Source organism: Mustela nigripes, chromosome 12 (assembly GCF_022355385.1).
Source record: "Mustela nigripes isolate SB6536 chromosome 12, MUSNIG.SB6536, whole genome shotgun sequence".
NCBI lineage: Eukaryota > Metazoa > Chordata > Mammalia > Carnivora > Mustelidae > Mustela > Mustela nigripes.
Genome location: NC_081568.1, coordinates 45,584,493 through 45,610,544, shown reverse-complemented (window position 1 = coordinate 45,610,544; position 26,052 = coordinate 45,584,493). Strand labels below are relative to the sequence as shown.

Genomic DNA, 26,052 nt, shown 5'->3' with positions numbered 1-26,052 from the left:
GTCTGGAAAAAGCGCATGCGCAGTCCTCAATTTGCCCTCTCCCGCTGGAGACGCTGCAGTATTTACACCCGGGATGCTGTCATGGAGACCGCGAACACACCGCCTGCGCTTTGGGTGTGATACGGCCAGCCTTGCATGGGAATGAATGACTTTAATAAAGCCCAAAACTAGTGAGTTTCCGGACATTCATCGAGATGAAGAAAGGTTGAGAAACCTCACCTCACAAATGGCCGGAAAGATTATAGAAAAGAGACGGTGAACCAGCCACCTAACCTGGGTGGGCCTCAGTTTTCTTCTCAACAAAGCAGAAATATCCCTACAACACAGGCTTGTTGTGAAGATCACTAGAGATCGTGTGGAATGCTCTACAAAGTACAAACAGCTCAAACACAAAGTATGATTACTAATTCCCATATTAATCTCCAAGCTGACCTCCAAAAGATAAATTAATACTCATCGGCAACTTGCTACAATATGTGCCCCGCAGATGTTTCACTAAATCTATGTATTCCTCGTAGCAATCCAACAAGGCATGGATTATCATCTTCCTTCAAATGAGGAAACAGATTAGGATAGATTAAAGTCTCTCCAACAACTGGCAAAACCACTAATTCAATCTGGGGCTGGATGCCTCCAAAATTGGTGCTCCTACCCACAGCCAAAATACATGCTTGACCCCTCTACATAAGGACGGCTATTCACATACCCTATGCAAACAAGCAATACAGGAGTAGGAGAGTGCAAGCGCAAAATCTGAAACTTCCATTCCCTTTCCTCCACAGCAGTTAACCACATACAATTCCCTTCGCAGAGTTGGCACTCAATCAACAGTCACTCTGCTCTGCTCCTCTTGGAATAGTAAGACTTCAGAGCCAGAATTTCCACCCAGACTAACTCTTGCCCAAACTAACTCTTTCTTTCCTTTTGATTTGATTCGAACTTTTATCTTTTTGTTAACTGGCTTGTTGTAGATGCTTGGAATGAATCTCTAGAGCTGGCAAAGTGCCCTGGCACATAGAGTTCAAAAATAGTTGATGGGATAGTGGTTGAACAGGTCCAAAAATAAAACGTTTGCGCGGGGCGGTGACTCCACTAGTCTAAGCCCTTAATTATGTACTTTGCTTTAGGACCTGAGAATGCTTAACCCCGGGCTAGGCTCAGGTTGCACCAGACCTTCAAGGCCGCGGGTAGGCTGGGAGGCAGAGCCCAGCGCTCGCGACTGCCTCCCTCCCAGCCCGCCGGTGGCGGGCGGGGGGCGGGATGGGGGGTAGAGAGAGCGCGCAAAGCTCGCGGTGTGGCCTGGACCTCGGCGCGCGCCGTAGCGGCGGGCCCGGCGAGGCGGGGCTCCAAGCCAACCCCGCCCCCTTCCCGGCTACGGCGTGGGGCTGCGAACGGTCTGTCCCGGTGGTTCATCCTTGGTTCATCTCTCCTGGCCTGTGATCATGGGACAGGATCCGCGCACGCTGCCGCCCTCTCCTAACTGGTACTGCGCCCGATGCAGCGATGCCGTGCCCGGGGGCCTCTTCGGCTTCGCAGCGCGGACCTCTGTCTTTCTTGTCCGCGTGGGCCCGAGCGCCGGCGCGATCCCTGGGACGCCCCCATTTCGAGGTAACCCCCCACCTCTGGGCTCCGGCCTTCCTGCCCTTCTGGGTTCGCCTGAGGCGCCCGGTCGGCGTTTCTAGCTACCTTTCTCCACAGATGGGCAAACTGAGGCCCAGGTAGGCAGAATGATCTGCTCACAATCATTACTACGCCGAGGTGCGTCCGCGTCTCCAAGATTGAGCTACACCACGTTGTGGCTGAGCGGTCCCGCCTCCTGGCGCTCTCAACGTAGGATCGCTCGCTCACCGAAGTTATCCCTTTGTAGACTCAGGCATTTAAAACATCTGTGGCCTCCCTCCCCAACGCAGCGCGCGCGGGCCCCCGCGAGCCTTTCTGGGTTTAGGGGCTGCCTACAGCTTCCAGGCCCTAAAGCAAGATCCTGGAAATACCTAGTTGTTTCTTCAAGATGAATGAGTTGAGCCAGATGCTTTCATGCTCCAAAGTAGGTTTGATTAAACTTTGGGATATGGCAAGCCAGGTATTTATTCTTTCCCAAATGACCTCTGGCCATATCTAAACAAGAATCACTTTTACATTCTTCATTTGAGCCACTCCTCAGCCTGTGAACTGTGAACATCAAGGGATATCAGCAGCATTTTACGGTTGAAAAGAGTGAGGCTCAAGGAGATAAAATGACTGGGCTGAAGTCTTGTGGCAGAGCCAGAACCAGCACTTGGAATTTCTGATTGTGAGTGCCTGGATACTTTTTGTAATACCACGGGATAAGTGAGGTCCCACTCTTCTAACTACAGTATGATTCTGCCAGGAATCTTAGGTAGCACTCTAACCTGAATTCTTGTTTTGCTTGAAGTCATAGGGGAGTTGGTGGGACACACCGAAAGGGTTTCTGGCTTCACATTTTCTCATCACCCGGGTCAGTACAACCTCTGTGCCACCAGCTCTGATGATGGAACTGTGAAAATCTGGGATGTAGAGACAAAAGCAGTTGTGACAGAACACGCACTCCATCAGGTATCATGGCTTACTGGTTTCTCAGACCATTACTGTCTATCTGCTGGGGGTTCTCTTGTTTCAAGTATGCTAGCTCATCTGTGCAAGTTAGCTTTTATAATCATGTTCCTTAACTGCATGACAAACGCTATATTGTAAGATGCCTCAAAACTTTTTTGGAAGAAGATACATATAAACCAGAGGTCAGCAAAATACAGTGCTGCCTGTTTTTGCAAACTGCTTTATTGGAATACAGCCACAGTCATTCTTAAGTATTGGCTGCTTGGATACTAAAACAGCAGAGATGAGTAGTGGTACCAGAGATAGTATGGCTGACAAAATCTAAAATGTCTGCTCTCTGGTTCTTTACATGAAAAAGACTTCCTGATATAAACTGTAAATGAGTGAATGAAACTTCTTTTTAAACCAGGTAATTACTTGATAAACCTGCCTTTTGAGAGAATGTAGAAAAGGGAGAGACTCAGTTAATCTTAGTAAGAACTTTGCATTAAGCTATTAAAGGAAGGAATGTTTTTAAATGGTTCTTCAATCCTTAGGAGGGTAAATTCTTCTTTGTTCATGTACATTTGGTATTACAAGTGGCATTGGTAGTATTTATTAAGTACCTATCAATGTGCCTAGTATTGTACAGGTTAAAAACAAAGTAAAAATTTAGTACTGACAAATGAGAAGCGAACGTATTTTTTTCTTGTTTTAAAGCATACAATATCAGCATTGCATTGGTCTCCTCAAGTGAAGGATTTAATAGTATCTGGAGATGAAAAGGGAGTAGTTTTCTGTTACTGGCTTAACAGAAATGACAGCCAGCACCACTTTATAGAACCCAGGACAATTTTCTGTCTTACTTGCTCACCTCATCATGAAGATTTAGTAGCCATTGGGTAAGTACTATATCATCTCTTCCAGTAGTTTATTTTAATGAGCATATTTGTATTTGCTTTATCTTCTCCTGCCCCTTTATTCCTCAGAGGAAGCCATTTATAGGTATTAACCACTCCCTGAGCCCTTGGTAACATTTATTCCTGTGACGTCCAGGCCCTTACCATCTCTCTCACTTTCTGTTTTTATTTCTTTAGTTTCTACAACAATGTACTTTCCTCATTCTTCACATCTGACTTCTTCAGTCAGCCTCCAAATGTAGGAAATACTCTCATTCCCCCTTTTCCTCCCTCAGATACTTGCTCTTAGAGATAACATTTACTCCCCGAGTGTCAGAGAACTCTGCTCCGTCCCAGTTCTCAGCCCTCCGTCTGGATGGGGAGAACAGTCTGGCATTGGGCTCTCTGCCTCCACCTCCATCACCAAGGGGATGTTTCACATAAACTACCCAAACAGGCACCCCCCCCTCCCCTCACCACTCCATCTACTTCTCTCCCAAAGATGTCTTTTCACTCTAGTTTGAAGATTTGACATAAGCTCTAGAATGTTGGCTGGAGTGGATTCAAGAAACTGGGGGTACAGTAGTCAAGATACACGTGGAGACTTTTGTTTGTTGTACAAATGTGCATAGACAGGAAGCCAGAGGAGGTACATGGGAGTCAAGGGAATATTAAATAAAGATAATAAAGGCATGTTTTTATACTGATGGAAGAGGAAGAGCTGGTTGCACAGATAGTGATAAAGACAGCAGTGATATTGAGAAGTCAAGAGGGGACTGGCTCTAGATCTCCAGTAGAAAGGACAAGTGAGAATATGGAAACAGGTGCAGGTAGGTTTGTTGATCTGGTTGCAGGAGGAGGGTGTTTCATTCTGATGGCTTCTGATTTTCTCCATGAGGCATAAATCAGAAAAGGTAGAGTCAAGGTCAAAGTGGGGCTGGGATACATGCAAGAAGATGTGAAAATAATCATCTCGGAGAATAGGAAAACGAGCTTACTGAGAGAGAGTCCAGTGGTGCCTGTTGAGTGTGAAGCTTTATATCAAAGTCATGAATTCAAAATAAACTTCAGACTTATTGAGAAAGGGTGTGGTTGGATTTGACAAAGTTTGGTGTTTTGTGGAGTAAATACCTCTGAAAGAGGACAAAGAAGCTAAGGGTGTTTTTAAAGGAATGATTATAATGATGGATGGTGAAATCTGCAGCATGAGGAGAAGGAGAGGAAGACAGGTGTGGGTACCTAACAATGAAAACGGGAGGGGTCGTGGATCAGTGGTCTGCTGGTGAAGTGGGAGTGCTAGAGAGGAAGCAGATTGGGTGGTAGGCAGGGATCAGCGAAGGTTGAATCAAAGTGACCTTGAAAGCAAGAATTCACGAGAAAAGAAGAAATCTTTCAGGTAGAAGGAACTGCACGTTCAGACACAGAATGGAATCAGAATGATTTGTTTTTAGAGGATCTTCAAAATGGTGATCATTCCCTGAAGGGCTGATTAAAATTGCAGAACAGCTTGATCACTTGACTGTTGCAAAACTTGATGGTTTTTGAAGTCCACGCCTGCAGAGATTGATATATGATTTTATTCCTTTAAATAAAACTATAATGGGGGGGAAATGTTTTTAATAAAAGGAGAAAAATAAATAGAGCTGTAAAGGTGTGTTTCCCTACAGAACCCTCTAGCACGTAGGAAATGTGAATAGGTACAGCCACTTTGGAGAGCACTTGTGCACTTTCTAGGAAAGTGAAGATAGACACATCTTACATTTTGGCACTTCCACTCTGTGCATCAAATCTGAAATTGTCTTAAGTGTGCTTAAGATTATTAATGGCATTTTTGTTTGGTTTTGTTTGTAATAGCCAAAAACGGAACCCCTCCAAAAGAGAAATTGAATAGACTTGTGCCATATTCACACAACAGAGCGCTGTCCAATCATATAGTGACTGACCGGGAACCAGGGTCACACGCATCAGCGTGGGTGACTAACAATAAGTGAAAAATAACAAGCTACAGAAAAACAGACTGCATGACACCATTTGTATGAAGTTTTAAAATAAACAGAATCATTTTCCATCATCTTTGGGAATGCAGACAAAGAAAGGCTAGGAATGACAGAACAGAAAATTCACAAATTTTCACAAATAAACAAATTCTCCAGTTTACCTCTGGAGAAGAGAGGAAGCAAGGTTTGATTGGGGTGGGAGTGGGGTGTACAAAGGACTTCAACCACAGGGTGATTGGAGGGTTTTTTTTTCCTTAAGCGGGTTGGTGGACTACTTTATGTGTACTTCGTCTTTTTTGTTTAAAAAGCTATTCAAATTTCTCAGTGTCCTCTGAATTTTAAAAAAAAGATAGCCTTGGAATATCCAGATTTAGAAGCTACAGTACTACAGCTTTTGTTAAGTTCATAGTTAGAGAAATAAGATCACTTGTTAAAAAAAAAAAAAGGTTGGGGGGAAGGCAGGGAGAGAGGTGTAAGTGTGTTAGGACAAATTTATCTCTAGTCAGAGGGCTTGCTGGGCGCCACAAATAACCATTCCGGGAGGTCCCTTCGAACACTTTGAACTGTATGCCAGGCAATGTATACATTATTACTTAGTGCCAAGAGTTTGATTGGAAGGGCAGGGAGATCCATGTGTTAGAACCACACCAGAAAACAGAAAATGAACATTTTGGAAGAAGGACAAAACAAGATTATTTCTTGCTTTTTTCCCTTCTACCTCACCCAAATACACTTACCTTTTAGAAGTGCACAGTGATAGCTCCTAATCCAAAATGTTTACTGTTCTGTCTTCATTTTTCAATGTTTCTAACTCTTGTTTTTTAGCTACAAGGATGGCATAGTGGTTATAATTGACATCAGTAAGAAAGGAGAAGTTATTCACAGGCTTCGAGGCCATGATGATGAGATCCACTCCATAGCCTGGTGTCCCCTGCCTGGTGAAGACTGTTTATCCATAAATCAGGAGGAAAATTCAGGTAGAGATGATTTAAGAGGGTCAAGTACTCCTCAGACTTAAAGAACAATGTGGGTTAAACTGTATCATTTGAATTATATTTAAAACTTCAGGTTTTACAGATCAGATCTATCGACATAATAGCTAAGTTTCAGCAACCTTGCAAACTAGTTTTTCTTTGACAAGTTCATGTTTCATACAAATTAAAAACAAAATGACCATCTCTACCCTAGAAGAACCTGAAATTCCCAACGGTAAAGTTATAGAACAAACTCCAGTAACAAAAGGCTGCTACTTAGCCACTGGAAGCAAAGATCAGACCATTCGAATCTGGAGCTGCTCTAGAGGCCGAGGTAAGACTGATGTTTGAGATTTCTTTTGTGATATAACCTACAGTGGTTGGTAGAAGTAGAAACTTTTTTTACTGTGTCTTGTTATCCTAAGGGTGTGTCATCACCTGCAAGAAGGCAGTTCTTTACTTTTCTATCCAGAAAGTTGCTCCTCCCAGTCTGACTTTGGTTTTGGAGATGAGGGTTTCTGATGCATTCCTAGAAGGGGCACCGCAGAGAAGGCAAGATATCCGTTATAAGGAAAGGAATATTCCAACTTAGCATGGTCTGGATCAGAGAAATGGAAAAGAGCTAGAGGTTTTAGTGCACAAATGCAGGATAAATAATCTATACCCAGTGTAAAAGCACATGTTTAAATGTTAAAGCTTAGTTTATCCAAACTACAGGGACCTTCAGTCCTTCAGTTTCCCAAGCTTCTCTCTTTGAACAAAACTTTCACCTTTAATTTACAAATTTGAGAGGGACTCCAGGCAGAGTGGTCTTGACCTTTATAGTGAAAATCGAGCCTTTCTCTTTATAGCAGTCTTCTTTCTCCACTTTATTTAAAAACCATGAAGGTTTTATCATCATTAGCCAAGTGCACTAATGCATATAAAGCAAAAAACACAGTACTGGCACATAGTTATAGCTTAGTCAGTGGTAACGAATAGTGTAATTCTGGAAAACAGAATTTTTTAAAGAATTGTGGGCTGCTTTTGGGCATACTATGGCTGATCCTCCCAAGTGGGGACAACATTAGGCCAGGAATCCCTCCAGAAGGGCCTCTAAGCCTATGGAAATCTTGATACAACAGTTTTTGATTCTAGTCATGCAGCAAAATCACCTGGAGAGTTTTTGGAAAATGTGGGTGCCTGGACCCCACCTCAGATCTACTGAATCAGAATCTCTAGGAGTTGGGCCCTCACATATATATTTTTAGAGGCTCCACCAGTGAGTCGTTCTGATATATAATAGGGATTAAGGACCACTGGTGAGTAGCCTCTTGGGGGTGGAGGGACTTCCCACGTTGACCGCCATATTTGCCCCTTTTGTTGGCTTTCTTGCCAACTAGAAGAAGGAATCCCACTCTCGGTCCTGCCAACTTTGGAGAATCTGGAGTTGTGTTACCCCCTGGGTTCACAGTTCAGTTGAAACCTCATTTTCCCAGACAGACAATATTCTTAATGTGCTTAGGTTGCCAGAACAGCCTGTGAAAGCTTGTCTCACTTAAATTAGACTGTATTAAAACCCTGTATAACATTTCCATGAGCAAATGAGGTCTGAATTCTAAGTAACCAAGCTAACAGACTTTTAAACCACAAACTATGTTGTGAACTGCTGGGGACTTACGTTGTTTCACTGTTTTGAGCACCCTCTGACCTTCTTTTAATCTGCAGGGGTGATGATTTTGAAATTGCCCTTTCTGAAGAGAAGAGGAGGGGGTATAGACCCGACTGTTAAAGAACGCCTTTGGTTGACACTCCACTGGCCTAAGGACCAACCAACACAGCTGGTATCCAGCTGTTTTGGGTAAGTGTTTTTTTGGTCACACTCTCTGACATACTTTATTTTCCACTCTAGCTTGAGGAATTTGTAGGCTTCTCGCTTCTCTTTCTAGACAAGACGGAAAAAACAATAGTTAAGTCTTTTATTACCATGGGCCATTTGTAATAGAAAAACCATGATACAAATTCCTATGCCTTCTTTAATAACAGTGCTGAGAAAGAAAATCCAGTAAGCATAGCCTGGTGGTTCAGAGCATGAACTCTGAAGCCAGGCAGAACTACATTTCAGAATCAGTCTCTTATCTTCTATGTGTTCATGAGCATGACCCTTTACTCTGAGCTTCAATTGCTTCATATGAAAAAGAGGGAGCGTACAGGATTTCCTGTCTCTTAGGGTGATTATAAGCCATTTACTGAACAAAACGTATTGGGTACTGGCTTCTAGCCGCAGACAAGGAAGGGCCCTGCTTTTAAATGAAATGAGTTAAAGCATATAAAAATCCTTCCCCCGGGGCACCTGGGTGGCTCAGTGGATTAAGCCTCTGCCTTCAGCTCAGGTCATGATCTCAGGGTCCTTGGATCGAGCCCCGGATTGGGCTCTCTGCTCAGCAGGGAGCCTGCTTCCCTCTCTCTCTCTGCCTGCCTCTCTGCCTACTTGTGATCTCTCTCTGTGTCAAATAAATAAATAAAATCTTTAAAAAAAAAAAAAATCCTCCCCCCACCCAAAAAATGTTGGTCTTGGCCCTACTCTCCCACACTGCCCCCCAAAAGAGAGAGTATGTCTTAAAGCTCCAGGGCTGTGTAAATTATGATGGCATTTTACAATTAAAGCTGTTAGGAAAGTCTGCTGCAAAGGTAATACAGTACATTCGTGTCTTTCAGAAAGAACATAGGGAATTACTTACTATTCCTACCTCAGTCTTCTCAAGTGGCTAGAGTCCCTTCTCCATGGTCAGTGGCTCTTTGTCTTGCGTGGGTTCTTTCTGAGCTATTTTGTGCATATTTCAGGATATGCAGTTTCTTCTCCCCTTTTTTTTTTTTTTAAAGATTTTATTTATTTATTTGACAGACAGAGATCACAAGTAGGCAGAGAGGCAGGCAGAGAGTGAGAGAGAGGAGGAAGCAGGCTCCCCGCGGAGCAGAGAGCCCGATGTGGGGCTTGATCCCAGGACCCTGGGATCATGACCTGAGCCGAAGGCAGAGGCTTTAACCCACTGAGCCACCCAGGCGCCCCTGCAGTTTCTTCTCCTTAAAAGAACAGTTAGCAGATCATTTTGCAACAGAGGGCCCCTACGCCCTGTCCCTAAATCACTTGTTTTCAGATCATTTATGAAAGAGAACTCGTGCTTGTTTTTCCTTCACAGAGGCGAGTTGTTACTGTGGGATCTCACTCAGTCTTGGAGACGGAAATATACCCTCTTTAGTGCTTCATCAGAAGGGCAGAATCATTCAAGAATTGTATTTAACTTATGCCCTTTACAAACTGAGGATGACAAACAGCTGCTGCTTTCTACATCAATGGACAGAGACGTAAGAACTGCTTATTTTGCATTCAGTATTGTAGAGCAGTGATTTATGACTTGGATGGGATTAGAGGGCTTTTCAAACCATCCATCAGTTCTCATGCCCTACCTTAGACCCTCGAACCAATCAGAGTTACTGTTAGTGCTCACCGCTAACTATGTCAACTGCAAAAGTTTGGGGAAAGGTGAGGAACCACCAAAATGCCTTTTTGTTAAAGCAGGTAGGATAAAGAATTGTACACGTGCCCAGGGAAGGATGTGTGAGATCATCAAGCTCTGGCTTTAAAATATCTTTGTCTATAGTTTAGGTAGAGAAATATCTGCTCTTCGTGAAATCTCCAAGAGAGAACTGGCTTAATTGTTTTGCAGTTACGCTAGCCTTATTTGACACACAGTTTTCTCCCAATCCCCTCTGTTCAATAAGTGAAGATTAAATACGTAGCACTTTCCATTCCCCTGGGTATAAGATATTTTGTTTTTTTGAGATAGCTCTAGTCATTTTCCAGTGTCCTGAGGCCACCTTCATTTTTAGTTAGGGTTCGCCAAATGAGGCAATTACCAATACTATAATACCGTAGAATGGAAACGCCAGTGGATTCTGGGATATGGGAGCCCTGGGTCTGGTTTATTCATTGTGTGACCCTAAATTCACTTGACATCACTGGGAATAAATGTATTCTAAGGTCCCTTTGAGCTCTACAATTTATTCCTCTTTTTTTAATCTAAGAGGTACTTTTTCTACTACCTACTGGAATAGTTAAATTACATTATTCTTACCCATTCTTGGAGTCCATCCAATTTGAGATGTTAAGTCTTTTTCCAATTTCTCTGATCTTTTTTTATATTTAGACCCTAACTCTTGATCTTTTCAGGTAAAATGTTGGGACATGGCCACCCTTGAGTGCTGCTGGACCCTACCTTCCCTCGGTGGGTTTGCCTATAAACTAGCTTTCTCTCCTGTGGACATGGGCTGTTTGGCCATAGGCGTTGGGGATGGCATGATCCGTGTATGGAATACACTGTCCATCAAGAACAACTACGATGTGAAAAATTTTTGGCAGGGTGTCAAGTCCAAGGTTACCGCGGTAAGGGTGATTTCTTTGAGCTTGCTCTGAACTTTTTTCGAATAAGTAATTCTTGTAGTAAGAAATTAAAAATGATCTGGATGTGCATTCATAGAAGATATATTTAAGTTATAATACAAAACATATTCAATGGTGTCAAACTATTAAAAATGTTAATGTGGCTCCTTCTTTGATGTGGAAAGGTGTTGATGATTCATGGAAAGTGAAAATTATAAAACATTAATTGCAGATTATACAACTATATATGTTTTTTGTTTTCTCTAGTCTAAAAGCAATAAATGTTTGGTTAAAAGGAAAACCATTCAGAATTGTCAAATCACTATGTTGTACACCTGAAGCTAATTATAACATTGTATGTCAACTATACTTCAATAAAAAAATAATAACAGGGACTCCTAGGTGGCATAGTTGGTTAAGTGTCTGACTCTTGGTTTCAGCTCAGGTTGGGATCTCAGTGTCCTGAGATCCAGCCCCGTGCAGGCACTCAGTGTTCAGTACTGAATCTGCTTGAGATTCTCTCTCTCTCAAACAAATAAATCTTTAAAAAAATAATAAAATAATAACAACAGAAAAAAAGAAAACCAAACAGTATAGAAGTGTAGATCGCAAAAAATCATCCTACCCTCCACTCTATTCTCCCACCTTTTTTTTAAAAGATTTTATTTATTTATTTGTCAGAGAGACAGAGAGAGTACAGGCAGGCTGAGTGGCAGGCAGAGGGAGAAACAAGCTTCCCGCTGAGCAGGGAGCCTGATGTGGGACTCAATCCCAGGACACTGGGATCATGATCTGAGCTGAAGACAGCCACTTAACCGACTGAGCCACCCATGTGTCCCTATTCTCCCACTAGTATAAAGCAGAGAACCACTGTTGCAGATTATATGAATAGAATCCTATTTTCTAAAGTATTATGGAATCTTTTCTCCCCACTCAACAGTGATCATGCACATCATTTAAATGTTTGAGCCTATTTTTGTTTTTTTTCAACTGTATATATTTAACTTTATTCACCAAAAAAAAAAAAACCGGGAAAGATACAAAATTGGCAATGGGATGTTTCAGATGGTGGACTTACCAGTGACTTTTACTTTGCTTTATTGCTTTGCTTCTTTTAAATAATGAGAATTTGTTACTTTTAAAATTAGAAGATACCAAGAGCAAGAAAGTTGTGCATTTGAATACTCAAAGGATAACCCAATGGTTCCCTTGACAGTTTTGCCCCTCTCCTCCTGTGTTTTGTAGCTGTGCTGGCACCCAGCCAAGGAAGGCTGCTTAGCTTTTGGGACTGATGACGGGAAAGTGGGATTGTATGACACCTACTCCAACAAGTAAGAAATAGAGTGTTTGACCCACTGACCATAATGTCATTGATGGAGTTAATTTTGATGCATAAACCTGGATGTACATCAGAATTGGCCTGGGAAACATCTTTAAGATCCTGGCTGTGAGACTTGATGCTTACAACTTGGATTTATATTTTTTAAATTTTTTTTCAGGTGATAGTGATTCAGGCTTTCGGACCTGTGGTTACCACGAAAATAAATCATTTGCTTTTGCTCTCCTTCAGCTTTTCTTACAGAAGCTTTCAGGTGTCCATGAACACTGAAAGCCTAGTACAAAGAACAGCTTTGTGCCTTCCACCTAGACTCACCATTGGTTAACATTTTGCCATACTTGCCTTATCTTTGCACACTTAAAATTAATAGTAATTCCATAATATGATCTAATATCCAGTCCATATGCACTTTTCTTCAGTTGAGCCAAAAATGATTTTCCTAGCTATTTTTTTTTTCAAATTCATTTCAATTAGGGTTCAACCCATTGCATTTTGTTATGTCTCTTTAGTCTCTCTTACTCTAAAAGAGCACCCCCCACTTCTTTCCATAACATTGCCTTTTCAGTTTGAAGATACCAGATAAGTTTGTGGTGAAAATATTCTACATTTTGGGCTTACCTAGTTATTTATTTGTGGGGATTTCTAACTCATTTCAGTATTCCCCATATTCCCTGCAAGCTGGAAGTTATATCTAGAGCTTCATTGTCCATTCCAGTGGTCTTTTTAGCCACAGGTGACTATTGGGCTGTGCTGTAAGTATAAATACACTCGAATTCAAAGACAGCCTCCCCCCTCCTCTAAAATGTAAAATATCTCAATAATTATTTTATTTTGATATTTTAAAAGATAATACTTTTGTATATTGAGCTAGATAAAATATACTATTGAAATTTAATTTCACCTATTTCTTCTGCTTCTTTGAATGTGGCTATAAGAAAGCTTTAAGCTGCATATGTGGCTCATCTGTATGGCTCACTCTATGAGTCTGTTAACACACAGCTATCCTAGATGCTTGATTAGATTCCAGACCTACGCTGTTCATTTTGGTAGCCCCCAAATGCTATTTTTAGTTAAAATAATTAAAATTAAATCAAATTAGCATTTACGTTCCTTGTTTCTCCTGAGCCACATTTCGGGTGCACAAGGCCCAGTGCTTATTGAACAGCACTGTTCTAAACCAGGGATTGGAGAGCCACAGCTCATGACTTAAGAATGGTTCTACCTTTTTAAATTATTGGGGGAAAAAACCCAATGACTACTATTTCATGACATGAAAATTACACAGAATTCAGATTTCAATGTCCGCAGATAAAGCGTTATCAGAACCCAGCCACACTCGTTTGTTTACACCTTATCGGAGGCTGCTTTCATAGCACCAGAGCACAGTGAGAGGAGATGGGTACTGGCTGGCCCTTTTCAGTCTAAGTTTGCCAATCTCTATTCTAGATCATTCATTTCTAAGTAGGAATTATTAACTACACTGCAGAGGCAACCTTTTTTATATGCAATTTTTTTAAGTACATACATAAACCTATATGCAGTCAGTTATTGCATTTTCTGTTCTGCAGTTAACTCCATTTTTTAATTCGCAAAAAATAATAATATACTATCTCAAAGGGACACTGAAGAAAATAAAACCAGATTTCAATTTAAATAGCTCTGTGTCTTCACAAAATTGTTGACTAATTCTATTAAATTAATATCTTCTGGTTATTACGAGCTGAATGTCCAAACACACACAGGAAGGGTGTATAGTAGGAGGAAGAGTGCTGCTGTAGATATGCTGTTAGGGAGTTTTCAGCCAGAATCACTTGTTCTATTTCTTTGAGCCCAAAGAAATTGGGGTTTATTGTCCAGAATGATGATGCTGCATGTGTCAGAAGTGTGGAAGTAAATAAGACAACAGCTAGTTTGGTCGTAGATTCTGGACCCCAGGAATTCACACTTCATACAGAGAACACGGTTTATGGTGAAGGTAACAGCCATACCGCCCTTTACTGACACTTCATGTGTCTTTAACCACCCCAGCCTTCCACATGACCCTCAAGAGCAAGATGTCTTCAGTCAAAAACTTTGAAATCAGACTTTTCTAAAATCTTGCCTTAGTTTAAGAATGTGATGTTAATGACAGGGTAAGTCTAAAATGACTTCTGATCTTTTACTTGAAAGTTAGGTGGGTCCATCTGTATGATGATAGCAGACACTTAGCAGTAACCTTGGTTCTGGGTTGAACAGTTCACATTTTCTGTCTTGTTCTGTTTTTCTCTAGTTGTCATAACCTTGACCATACTTGTAACTACAGTAACATTAGAATATATGACATTTAAGTGAAGTGGACGGCTGGGGGGAGAGGGGGAAAAAAACCCCAAACTGGTCCCACAGTGGGGAGAGGGGGTAGCGGGGAGGGATAACCTATTTTTCTGCGTAAAGTACTTTTGGGACTTAATCATTTTGGTGGCAGATACCATTCCATGGTATGTTATTTAAGGGTTGGCTTCTCCAAAATCAACTATTTAGAGAAGGATACTGTTAAATTGTTTTTCTCTAGTATCAGCAACTAGTAGGTAGGAACGTTTTAGAAAAAGGTGACTCTGTTTTCCACTGTGCCTTCTGTTTAAATTTCTGTTTGTCATCCCCTTCCCCCACAGACCTCCACAGATTTCTAGCACATATCATAAGAAGACTGTGTACACTTTAGCCTGGGGGCCACCACTACCCCCCATTTCGCTCGGTAAGTACCTGAGCCATTCTCTAGCAAACATGAGTGCATTCTCTTTCTTTCAGTTTAATTGTAAGATACTCAAGCTAAAAAGTCATAAATATTCTAGTACAGTGACTGCTTAGACAGACTGCTATGTCTCCCCAAGGATCCATAAGGGTAGTCACAGCAGGTAATAAGTTAGAATCCATTCACCCATAATAAGAATCCCCAAACTCGAAAGCATCATTTGGTCTCTTCAAGCTGAATTTTTTTTTTCATGGTGCATGTAGTTCCCTCATGCTGGCTTCTGGTCCCCAGTCTAATGCTTTCTCACTAAAATTTGCTATTTCTTTTTAATTTTATCAGAATTACACATTTGAGTATAGAAATGGAGTACTGATAATCTGTTTTCACCTACAGTTAAAGCACACAGAATTCCTCAAATGATCTCTTTGGCATCACTGTAATCTGATCCTTTACTTCTTCTTGCTTCTCAGCCTTATCTTTATTACCCCTAAAGTGATATCCATAAGTAATGGCAGTACACAGAGAAAATAATGTAAATCATCAGAACCCAAGCAGCATTGCAGTTGGAGGTCATTCCTTCATTCAATCAACAACTGTTTTAGTGGATCCTTGATTTGGTGCCAGGCATAGTTCTAGCAGCGGTGAAAATAAAATTTGTCCTTAAAGAAACCCACAAGAACCACTGTTTGCTTCTTAAAAGTCAGCAAGAGGATTGCTAGAATACTAAACCATTGCTTTGAGGACAGCCCCTTATAGTTAGTCATAGGAAACCCGTATGTTTAAATGTGCATAGAATGGAGGACTCATTTCTGAAAGGAAAGGAAAACAGATTCTCATAAACATTGCGAACATGTTTTTTTTATCCCAGCTTTAATACCCATACTATTTGAATAGGAGAAGAATGGCTAAAACAAATATGCTGTATTATAAATATTACTGCAGAATTAGTAATTGTTTTTATTTCTCCCAATAACTGTGTTCATATGCAAGGAACAGTGAATTTATTCCAATGTGTTAACAAAATTCTTTTAAAACAACTCATAGTATGCAACAGTATAGCAACAAAGAGTTAAGCTGATGAAATGCGAAACTAATAAACTTTCTTATCTTCTATAGGAGGAGAAGGAGACAGACCTTCCCTCACTTTATACAGCTGTGGAGGGGAAGGGATTGTCTTACAGCATAACCCCTGGAAGCTTGGTGGAGAGGCCTATGATATCAACAAACTCATCAGGGACACCAATTCAATCAAAGTGAGTTCTTGTGGTCTAAAGTCTTCTCTGAATCTCTACATATTCTTGCTTTCCCATCTTGCATAAGAATGCCGTTATTAGAGATATCCATTATGCTAACAGATTTCTTTTTTTTTTTTTTTTTTTTTTTTTTTTTTTCTTAAAGATTTTTTATTTATTAATTTGACAGAGAGAAATCACAAGTAGACGGAGAGGCAGGCAGAGAGAGAGAGAGAGAGAGGGAAGCAGGCTCTCCGCTGAGCAGAGAGCCCGATGCGGGACTCGATCCCAGGACTCTGAGATCATGACCTGAGCCGAAGGCAGCGGCTTAACCCACTGAGCCACCCAGGCGCCCCTTTTTTTTTTTTTTTTTTTTTTTTTTAAAGATTTTTTCAGATTTCTTAGATGTTCCTAAAAGCATTAGTGAATTTGTGATATATAATACATAATGTAGAAATCTTAATCCCGGAGTAAACCAAGGAACTAAACCACACACACACGTACATACAAATAAAAGTTTTGTCTCAGTTGCCATAGTGATAGATGATAAATATTCAGATCTTTTCAGGCCAGACACTAGTCCTCCACTAGGAGGAACATAGTGAGAGTTTGGTAAAAATTAATATGGTGACCCAAGTGTGGCTGCAAAGTACTTTGCTCAAGACAGAATAACCATTTTATTTTTAATTTTTTGGTGAAATAATTACAGAATTTACACAAGAATAATACACATAGTTCCCTTATATCCTTGACCCAGAGACCCAAATCATTTTTTAATCATTTTTTTAATCACTTTTGCCTTCCCATTTTATCAATTTATCTATGCCAGAACTGTCTTTTGAAGGGAAACCGTAAATGTTGAAAGTTCCTTACTCCTGCAAATGAGCATTTTTTTTTTTAAAGATTTTATTTATTTATTTGACAGACAGAGATCACAAATAGGCAGAGAGGCAGGCAGAGAGAGAGGAGGGGAAGCAGGCTCCCTGCTGAGCAGAGAGCCCCGATGTGGGGCTCAATCTCAGGACCCTGGGATCATGACCTGAGCCAAAGGCAGAGGCTTCAACCCACTGAGCCACCCAGGCACCCCAAATGAGCATTTTTATTGGCACTCATTATTTTTGAATTTTTTTTTTAAGCTTTTATTTATTCATTTGACAGACAGATCACAAGTAGGCAGAGAGGCAGACAGAGAGAGAAGGAAGCAGGCTCCCCGCCAAGCAGAGAGCCCAATGCGGGGCTCGATCCCAGGACCCTGGGATCATGACCTGAGCTGAAGGCAGAGGCTTTAACCCACTGAGCCACCCAGGGGCCCCTATTTTTGAATTTTTGAACAACAAAAATAACATTTTTTTTTTAAAGATTTTATTTATTTATTTGACAGAGAGAGAGATCACAAGTAGGCAGAGAGGCAGGCAGAGAGAGGAAGGGAAGCAGGCTCCCTGCTGAGCAGAGAGCCTGATGTGGGACTCGATCTCAGGACCCTGAGATCATGACCTGAGCCAAAGGCAGCGGCTTAACCCACTGAGCCACCCAGGCGCCCACAAAAATAACATTTAATCAAACTGATTTTTATCAACTGTATTCTTTTATTAAATATTATCTCAGTATTAACATTCAGCAGTGAATAAAAGAGATAAAATTTCTGTTCTGAAAGAGCTTTTAGTTTTGTGGTTGAATATGTGCATCAGAATTTCATGCAAGGAGGGGCACCTGGCTGACTCAGTCAGTGGAGCATGTGACTTTATTTTTTTCCAAGACTTATCTTTTCTTTTCTTTTTTTTTTTTTTTAAGATTTATTTTTTCTTTGAGAAAATAGTCTTTTAAAATAATAATAATAATAATAATAATTTAATTAACTATTAAATTATAAGTACAAAACACAAGCAGGGAGAGGCAAACGCCCCGCTGAGCCAGGGACTTGGTCCCAAGACTCCAGGATCATGAACTGAGCCAAAGGTAGACGCTTAACCAACTGAGCCACCCAGGCACCCCCCAGAGCACGTGCCTCTTGATCTCAGGGTTGTGGTTTCAAGCCCCATGTTGGGTATAAAGATTACCTAAAAATAAAAGCTTAAAAAAAGACTTCATACGGGGGACCTGGGTGGCTCAGTGGGTTGAGCCTCTGCCTCCAGCTCAGGTCATGATCTCAGGGTCCTGGGATCGAGCCCTGCATCAGGCTTTCTGCTCGGATGGGAGCCTGCTTCTCTGTCTCTCTGCCTGCCTCTCTGCCTACTCGTAATATCTCTCTGTCAAATAAATAAGTAAAATCTTAAAAAAAAAAAAGACTTCATACAAGTAGTTTAGGCTGGCGTTAGAAATTTGGAATTCCTGGGGCACCTGGGTGGCTCAGTCGGTTAAGCATCCAACTCTTGATTTTGGCTCAGGTAATGATCTCGAAGTGATGAGATTGAGCCCTGCATCTGGCTTCATGCTGGGTGTGGAGCCTGCATGGGATTCTCTCTTTCCCTCCCCTCTGCCTCCCCAAATGCTTGAGAGCTCACTTATTTTCTCTCTCTCTTTTAAAAAGAAAGAAATTTGGAATTCCTTCAGATGAATGGTAGCTGAAGAAGCTGTGGGCATATATGAAATGGTCTAAAGAGATAAGAAGACAAGAGGGTGTCCCTTGGTGAAACACCAACAGTTGGGAGAAAAAAAAAATGTAGAAGGAAAAGAAACAGAAATCCTTTTGTTAAATGTAGAAGGAAAAGAAACAAAACCTTTTGTTAAGGAGACATGACCCCCATGTTACCAAGCCAATGGACATGTTACCTTCTCTTCTGTGGCATAAAAATCATTTTAATGAAGTTCAAATGTAATGTAAATGAAGTTCATTTAATGAAGGTTAGATACTGTAAACTTTAATATTTACTGACCTCTTTTTTGTCCCAATTAAGCAAATTACAATTAGAATGCTTGCTTTTAGTAACACTTGTGGTAACTCTATGTAGGTTATTTACAGGTTGCATAATTAGAACATTTTTAACTCCAGGGATTTTTTTTCTCATGCTGTCATCATTGATTTGTAAGATATGCAGAGAGAAGAACAGTGCTTTTAGTCAAGATCGGTTTGTTTTGCTTTCTAGTACAAATTGCCTGTACACACAGAGATCAGCTGGAAAGCAGATGGCAAAATCATGGCTCTTGGCAATGAAGACGGGTATGTGTTTGTTTCTTTATTTAAAAAAAAAAAATTATTTTATGCTTCATAAAATGCTCATCTACTGCACTGGACTGTCTAAATCTTCATTTTTTTTAATGTAAGCCTGGGCAGAAATGCTTTTTAGACCTCACTGTGCTCTTTCTGATGTTGATAATAGCAAATAGTCCTAATTTAGCCATTGATTCATTAATTCTATTTTAGCTTTTCCATAGCACCATTTGTCACAAAAGGCTGAGAAACACAACTTTACGGAGATTGTTGGGATTTTCTTAAAGCTGAATATACTTGTTGAAAGAACAACCTTTTGTTTCTAGTTCTCTGTAAGAGAACTTTGCAGTGATAGATAGGGTTACCCTATTCCATTTCACCTTTATTTGAGTGATGGAATGAGGGAGATACCTGTTTGCATTAGACTGTAATTTGAGCATCCGTCTTTCTTCTCATGTGTTCGCTATTCCAGATCAATAGAAATATTTCAGGTTCCGAACCTGAAACTGATATGCACCATCCAGCAGCATCACAAGCTTGTGAACACCATCAGCTGGCATCATGAGCATGGCAGTCAGCCGGAGCTGAGCTACCTGATGGCCTCTGGGTCCAACAATGCCATCATTTATGTGCACAACCTAAAGACTGTCATAGGTACCTTTGGTTTCTTACACTGCTTTGCACTCTTTACACTCCAGCTACTTTGCATTCTAAGTTTTTTTGTTTTGTTTTGTTTTACTTGCTTTTCGGTATTAAAATGTTATTCTTGTTGTTTTTTTTTCTGAAGTAACATATTCTTGGTGCGCCTGGTGGTTCAGTCTGTTATGCGTCTCCCTTTGGCTCAGGTCATGATCCCGGGGTCCAGGGATCAAGTCCTGCATTGGGCTCCCTTCTCAGGGGAGAGCCTGCTTTTCTCTCTCCGTCTGCCTGCCTCTCAACCTGCGTGTGCTCTATCTCACTTTCTCTCAAATTAAATAAACAAAATCTTTAAAAAACAAAACAAAAGTAACATATTCTTCTTCATTAAAATAAGACAGGTGCCTGGGTGGCTCAGTCGGTTGGTTATACTTCAGATTCTTGGTTTTGGCTCAGGTCATGATCTTGGGTTGGTGAGAGTCTGCGTTCATGGTTAAAAGAGCCGCTTTTTTTTTTTTTTTTTTTTTTTTTTTTTAAGAGCCGCTTTTTAAAACATGGAAGCAGTGAGATTACTTTTTTCCTAATTTCCTAATATGACGAAATTATAATCTAACACTACACTGTTTCTAGAATACTGCCAAGTGTATGCTGTCAGCCATAGTGAACATAGTTGACATTTTTATTTTCTCTAGAATTTTCCATAGTTTTCTGAAAATCCTTATCTGTAACAACAGCCACCAAAAAAAAAAAAAAACCAATTCTAGTTGGTTCCCTCAAGTTAAAAGCAATATGGAAAAACTGTTAAAGTATAGACAGACTTTCCTAACAATAAGTAGTAGACACATTAGATAGCTTTTCCTGGTCCTTAATATTAGTGGGATTCCAAATTAAGCATCCACTTTGGCAGAGGGCATTAACTTAACTGTTCAGAGCAATGTAGATCTTTGTCTACTTTAACACTAACATCTCCATTTGTTTTTTATTTTATATCTACTGAATAACAGAAAAAGACCAAAAAATGGCCAGAACCAGTATTACTTTATCAGGCTTAGAGGAAAGATGCAAGAATAATACAGAGAACTCTCATACACCCTCTCACACGTTCAATAACTGTTAACCTTTTGTCATAGTCACGTGGTTCTGTGTATGTGTGTGCCTGAGTACATATTTTTTCCAAGCTGTTGATGTTGCGTGCATCATGCCCCCATGTCCCTTAATATTTGTGTATTTTGTAAGAATAAGGATATTCCCTTATAATCTACAATTCTATAATGAACTTCAGTTAATATAACAATATGTATACAGTAGTTTAATCTACCATCCATATTCTAGGGTTTTTTTGTTTTAAGATTTTATTTATTTGTCAGAGAGAGAGAGTATAGGCAGGCAGTGTGGCAGGCAGAGGCAAAGGGAGAAGCAGGCTCCCTGCAGAGCAAAGAGGCCAATGTGGGACTCAATCCCAGGATGCTGAGATCATGATCTGAGCCAAAGGCAGCTGCTTAACCCACTGAGCCACCCAGGCATCCCTCATATTCTAGTTTTGTCAGTTGATCCAGCAATGTCCTTTATATCTAGAATAGTCTCTAAGCCTTTTCTTTTTTTTTAAGCCTTTTCTTTTTTAATCTTTTTAATGCTGCCCTGTTATTTTGTAGATGTTCCCTTAGTCTGGGATAGCCTGGTATGAAAATATGATTAAATTCACATTATGTATCTTCAGCCACCATAAAAGTGATGACACGTCCTTCTTGATATTATATGCAAAAGATACTATTTTCATTTTGGTGGCTTTTAGAAAGATAGAATGACAGCTGACGCTTCTTGTGGTAAACCCATGTGGGAAGCACTGCTTACGTGCCCATTGTCTTAACCAATAAATAATACTGCCTGCTGAAAGTTGTCTAGAAAGCACGTGGCAAAATCTTGACTCTCCATGTTAACTCCGCTGTGTCTTTTTGTTGTTGCTGGTAGAAATGACATCTTCCCCTTGTCTCTTAGAGAGCAATCCTGAAACTCCAGTAACCATTACAGAGCCCTACCGGACGCTGTCAGGGCACACAGCCAAGATTACCAGTGTGGCGTGGAGCCCACATCATGATGGAAGGCTGGTATCTGCTTCCTACGATGGTACAGCTCAGGTACTATTGTGTCCTTGATTCTGTAGGTTTTTTACTATATACGCTAACTGGAACCCTTTCTTCTTTTCCCCCAGCTGTGTACATTTCTTCCCTGGCCATTATTTTCTACAGAAAGGGGTATTCTGAGCTTTGGAAGGCATTTTAGTTCATCCCACGTATCTGAGCCCTTGGCAGGCTAAGATTGGGTTTTGGGGTTTTGTATTTATTTTTGTTTTATTTAGATGACAGGGAAAGTATTGATAAGAACTGTTTTTTAACATTTCATTCTTATTGTCATATGATGGACTAAATTGATGTGAGAAGTACTTGCTTCTGTTTTTAAACACAGAAACGGGGGCTATAAATCAATAACAGTTTTTAATGATAAACTGGTGAGTCAAAAATCTTCAAACTGGAAAAAATAAAGATGAGATGCCAAGCCATAGCTATGAGGTAGGACTTTCAGATACCAGAACCAGAACGTGAGGAACTGGAGAGCTGACCTCTGATGGATGTCCATCTCAGTGTTGAGTTGTAACCAAGCTATTTGCACAGAGCTAGGAAACAGGAGGGGCTGCCCTCTGTGAAAATGGAGATGGGGTAATTCAAGAAACTATAAGGAAATTGATAATCTCACAGAGATGGGGACAAAAGAATCACCTGTGAGAAATCAGAATCATACACATGCCCTCCACATGCAAGTATAGGCTCTAAATTAAAATTCTCTTCATGAGGGGTGCCTGGGTTGCTCAGTGGGTTAAGCCTCAGCCTTCAGCTCAGGTCATGGTGTCAGGGCCCTGGGATTGAGCCCTGCATCAGGCTCTCCGCTCTGCGGGGAGCCTGCTTCCCCCTCTGCCTGCCTCTCTATCTGCTTGCAATCTCTCTCTCTGTCAAATAAATAAATAAAATCTTAAAAAAAAAATTCTCTTCATGACATCAGGTTCCCCAGCCCAAAAAACTTAGAATGCTCATTTAGTACAGTGAAATCCATAGGGCACCATTAGAAGCCCATTCAGAATCATCTCCATAAGAATGTCTCTATATCCCAGAGTGCATAAGCCTTCTACAAGAAAAAATACTTCTAAAATTTGAACTCCTAAGAGAAAATAATAAATCATAAGGGGAAATAAGAGTATACATATTTTTTAAAAATCTTTTTTAACTCGGGACGCCTGGGTGGCTCAGTTGGTTAAGCGGCTGCCTTCGGCTCAGGTCATGATCCCAGCGTCCTGGGATCGAGTCCCACATCGGGCTCCTTGCTTGGCAGGGAGCCTGCTTCTCCCTCTGCCTCTAGCCTGCCACTCTGTCTGCCTGTGCTTGCGCTCTGTATCTCTCTCTCTAACAAATAAATAAAAATCTTTAAAAAAAATAAAAAAATAAAAAAAATCTTTTTTAACTTAAATCCCCCAAAGTAATAGATTAACCAGAATTTATCTATGCTATTGTGTGACTTTGGGTTTTAGGTGTGGGATACTCTCCGAGAAGAGCCTCTTTGCAATTTCCGAGGACATCGAGGTCGACTGCTTTGTGTGGCGTGGTCCCCACTGGACCCAGACTGCATCTACTCAGGGGCAGATGACTTCTGTGTGTACAAATGGCTTACTTCCATGCAAGAACATTCCCGGCCTCCTCAAGGTCAGTCGGAACCAGGAGCCTGTAAATGCTTGTCTAATTCCCTTTCTCCCTTCCTCAGTAATTGAGCTGATCAAGGTCAAGTAAAGAGGACATTCCTGTAGAGTCGCAGTGATAGTATGGCATGGGTTGCCTTCCTAACCAAAGAATGCAGCCATGAGGACAACATACAAATACTAATGAGTTATACCTAGCATCCCCAGATCTTGGTTTCTATGTATCATTTTCTGTTAAAAGAGACCAACCAGAGCTTCTTAGAGAAATGCCTAATTCCAGGTTGGGAAAGGAAAAAATAAGATATGGGCCTCAAACATCATCTGGTGCCACAAAGGAAGGAAGTGCTCAAAAACTGAGATATATCAAGAGGACAAAGAAGCCAGCTCGCAGGGGCTCCCACTAACCAAATCTGGGACAGTCTAAACTTGAAAATAGTGAGAAAAAGAATTCCATTTCTGGCAGTCAAAGATCAAGGTGCCAACTTGCACACCTGCCATATACAGCTAGAAAACTAGACAGAGGGGCAGGGCATCTGGGTGGCTCAGTCAGTTAAGTGTCTGCCTCTGGCCCAGGTCATGATCCCAGAGTCCTGGGATCAAGCCCCACATTGGGCTCCCTGCTCAGCAAGGAGCCTGCTTCTCTCTCTGCTGCTCCCCCTGATTGTTCTCTCTCTCTCTCTCTCTCTCTCTCTGTCAAATAGATAAATAAAATCTTTTTTAAAAAACTAGACAGAATAATATATGAGTAAAAATGATCCAAGTAAATAAAAAGATATAGCCATATTAAAAATTTATAAAAGAATGCTTATAGCAGGGGCTCCTGAGTGGCTCAGTCATTAAGCGTCTGCCTCTGGCTCAGGTCATGATCCCAGGATCCCGGGATCAAGCCCCACATCGGGCTTTCTGCTCTGTGGGAAGCCTGCTTCTCCGTCTCCCACTCCCCTGCTTGTGTTCCCTCTCTCGCTGTTTCTCTCTCTGTCAAATAAACAAAATCTTTTTAAAAACAAATAAATAAATAAAAGAATGCTTATAGCAGCTTTATATGTAATCGCCACAAACTAAACACAACCCACAAGTCCATCAGCTGGTAAATAAACTATGGTCTATCCCTAGAGTGGAATTCTACTCAGCTATAAAAAGAAAGTAACTACTGATAAAAACAACAATATGGATGAATCCTCAGAAATGTTACACTGAGCAGAAGACACTGGGCACAAAAGACTACATGCTGTATAATTCTAATGTATAGTAGAAAATACAATCATATATAATACGAAATTCTAAAACAGGTGAAACTATAGTGATAGCAGATGAGTGACTGCCCGGGACTCAGAAAAGTGCATCTTACTGCAAAAAGGCAGGAGGAAATGTTTTGAGATAATAGAAATATTTCGTATTTTATTTGTGGTGGTGAGTTACATGATTATACATCTGTCAAAACTCACCAGAGTATTAAAAAGTGGGTATAGTATGTTAAACTATACTGCAATAAAGATGACTTTTAAAAAGCAAAGGATAAAGGGCTTAAAACTTAGAAAGTAGGGGCGCCTTGGGTGGCTCAGTCGGTTGAGCATCTGCCTTTGCCTCGGGTACTGATCCCAGGGTCCTCGGATGGAGCCTTGCGTCATCAGGCTCCGGCTCAGTGGGAAGCCTGCTTTTCCCTCTCCCTCTGCCCTTCCCTCCTGTTCATGTGCTCTCTCTCTCAGAGAAACAAAATCTTAAAAAAAGAAAAAAAGAATACTTAAAAAGTAAATAAGTAGGGGCGCCTGAGTGGCTCAGTTGTTAATCATCTGCCTTTGGCTCAGGTCATGATCCCAGGGTCCTGGGATTGAGCCCCGCAACAGGCTTCCTGCTCAGTGGGGATCCTGCTTCTCCCTCTCCCACTCCCTCTGATTGTATTCCCTTTCTTGCTGTGTCTCTATCAAATGAATAAAATCTTAAAAAAAAAAAAAAAGGAAGTAAAATAAGTAATAACCAATTAAAACAAAATGGGAATCCATGAGTCCATATTGAGGGGAAAAAAATAATGAAGGTCTAAATAAATGGGGAGAAACAAAAGCTCTTGTTCCTAATAGAATGCCAACTAATAAATGTAGAATGAATGATGGAATCAGCAAATTACCATTCAGCAGTCATCACAGTAGCAGTTTGTGCTCCAGAAACATCAATGGAGGGTGCCTGGGTGGCTCAGTCAATTGAGCATCTGCCTTTGGCTTGGGTCATGATCCCAGGGTCCTGGGATAGAGCCCTGCGTCAGGCTCTCTGCTCATCAGGGAGCCTGCTTCTCCCTCTCCCTTTGCCTGCCACTCTGCCTACTTGTGATTGTGTGTGTGTGTGTCAAATAAGTTTAAAAAAAAAGAAAGAAAGAAACATCAATGGATCCT

General features: G+C 40.9%; 1 protein-coding gene across 5 annotated transcripts in view; it reads left to right on the top strand.

Moving 5' to 3' along the window:
- The first annotated feature begins 1,287 nt into the window (after window positions 1–1,287).
- GEMIN5 (gem nuclear organelle associated protein 5) overlaps window positions 1,288–26,052 on the top strand; it is a 43,146-nt gene continuing 18,381 nt past the window's right edge. For 2 of the 5 annotated variants that reach the window (XM_059417233.1, XM_059417232.1), the window contains exons 1-15: window positions 1,289–1,608; window positions 2,414–2,574; window positions 3,274–3,455; window positions 6,275–6,426; window positions 6,641–6,757; window positions 8,131–8,263; window positions 9,603–9,768; window positions 10,634–10,846; window positions 12,089–12,174; window positions 14,831–14,913; window positions 16,027–16,163; window positions 19,226–19,299; window positions 19,763–19,944; window positions 21,922–22,061; window positions 23,504–23,675. In XM_059417233.1, the coding sequence (XP_059273216.1) occupies window positions 1,443–1,608; window positions 2,414–2,574; window positions 3,274–3,455; window positions 6,275–6,426; window positions 6,641–6,757; window positions 8,131–8,263; window positions 9,603–9,768; window positions 10,634–10,846; window positions 12,089–12,174; window positions 14,831–14,913; window positions 16,027–16,163; window positions 19,226–19,299; window positions 19,763–19,944; window positions 21,922–22,061; window positions 23,504–23,675 (2,164 nt within the window). In that variant the 5' untranslated portion in view covers window positions 1,289–1,442. Of the gene's footprint in view, window positions 1,609–2,413; window positions 2,575–3,273; window positions 3,456–6,274; window positions 6,427–6,637; window positions 6,758–8,130; window positions 8,264–9,602; window positions 9,769–10,633; window positions 10,847–12,088; window positions 12,175–14,830; window positions 14,914–16,026; window positions 16,164–19,225; window positions 19,300–19,762; window positions 19,945–21,921; window positions 22,062–23,503; window positions 23,676–26,052 lie in introns of all 5 variants that reach the window. The other 3 variants (XM_059417231.1, XM_059417230.1, XM_059417234.1) reach the window with 2 other exon arrangements.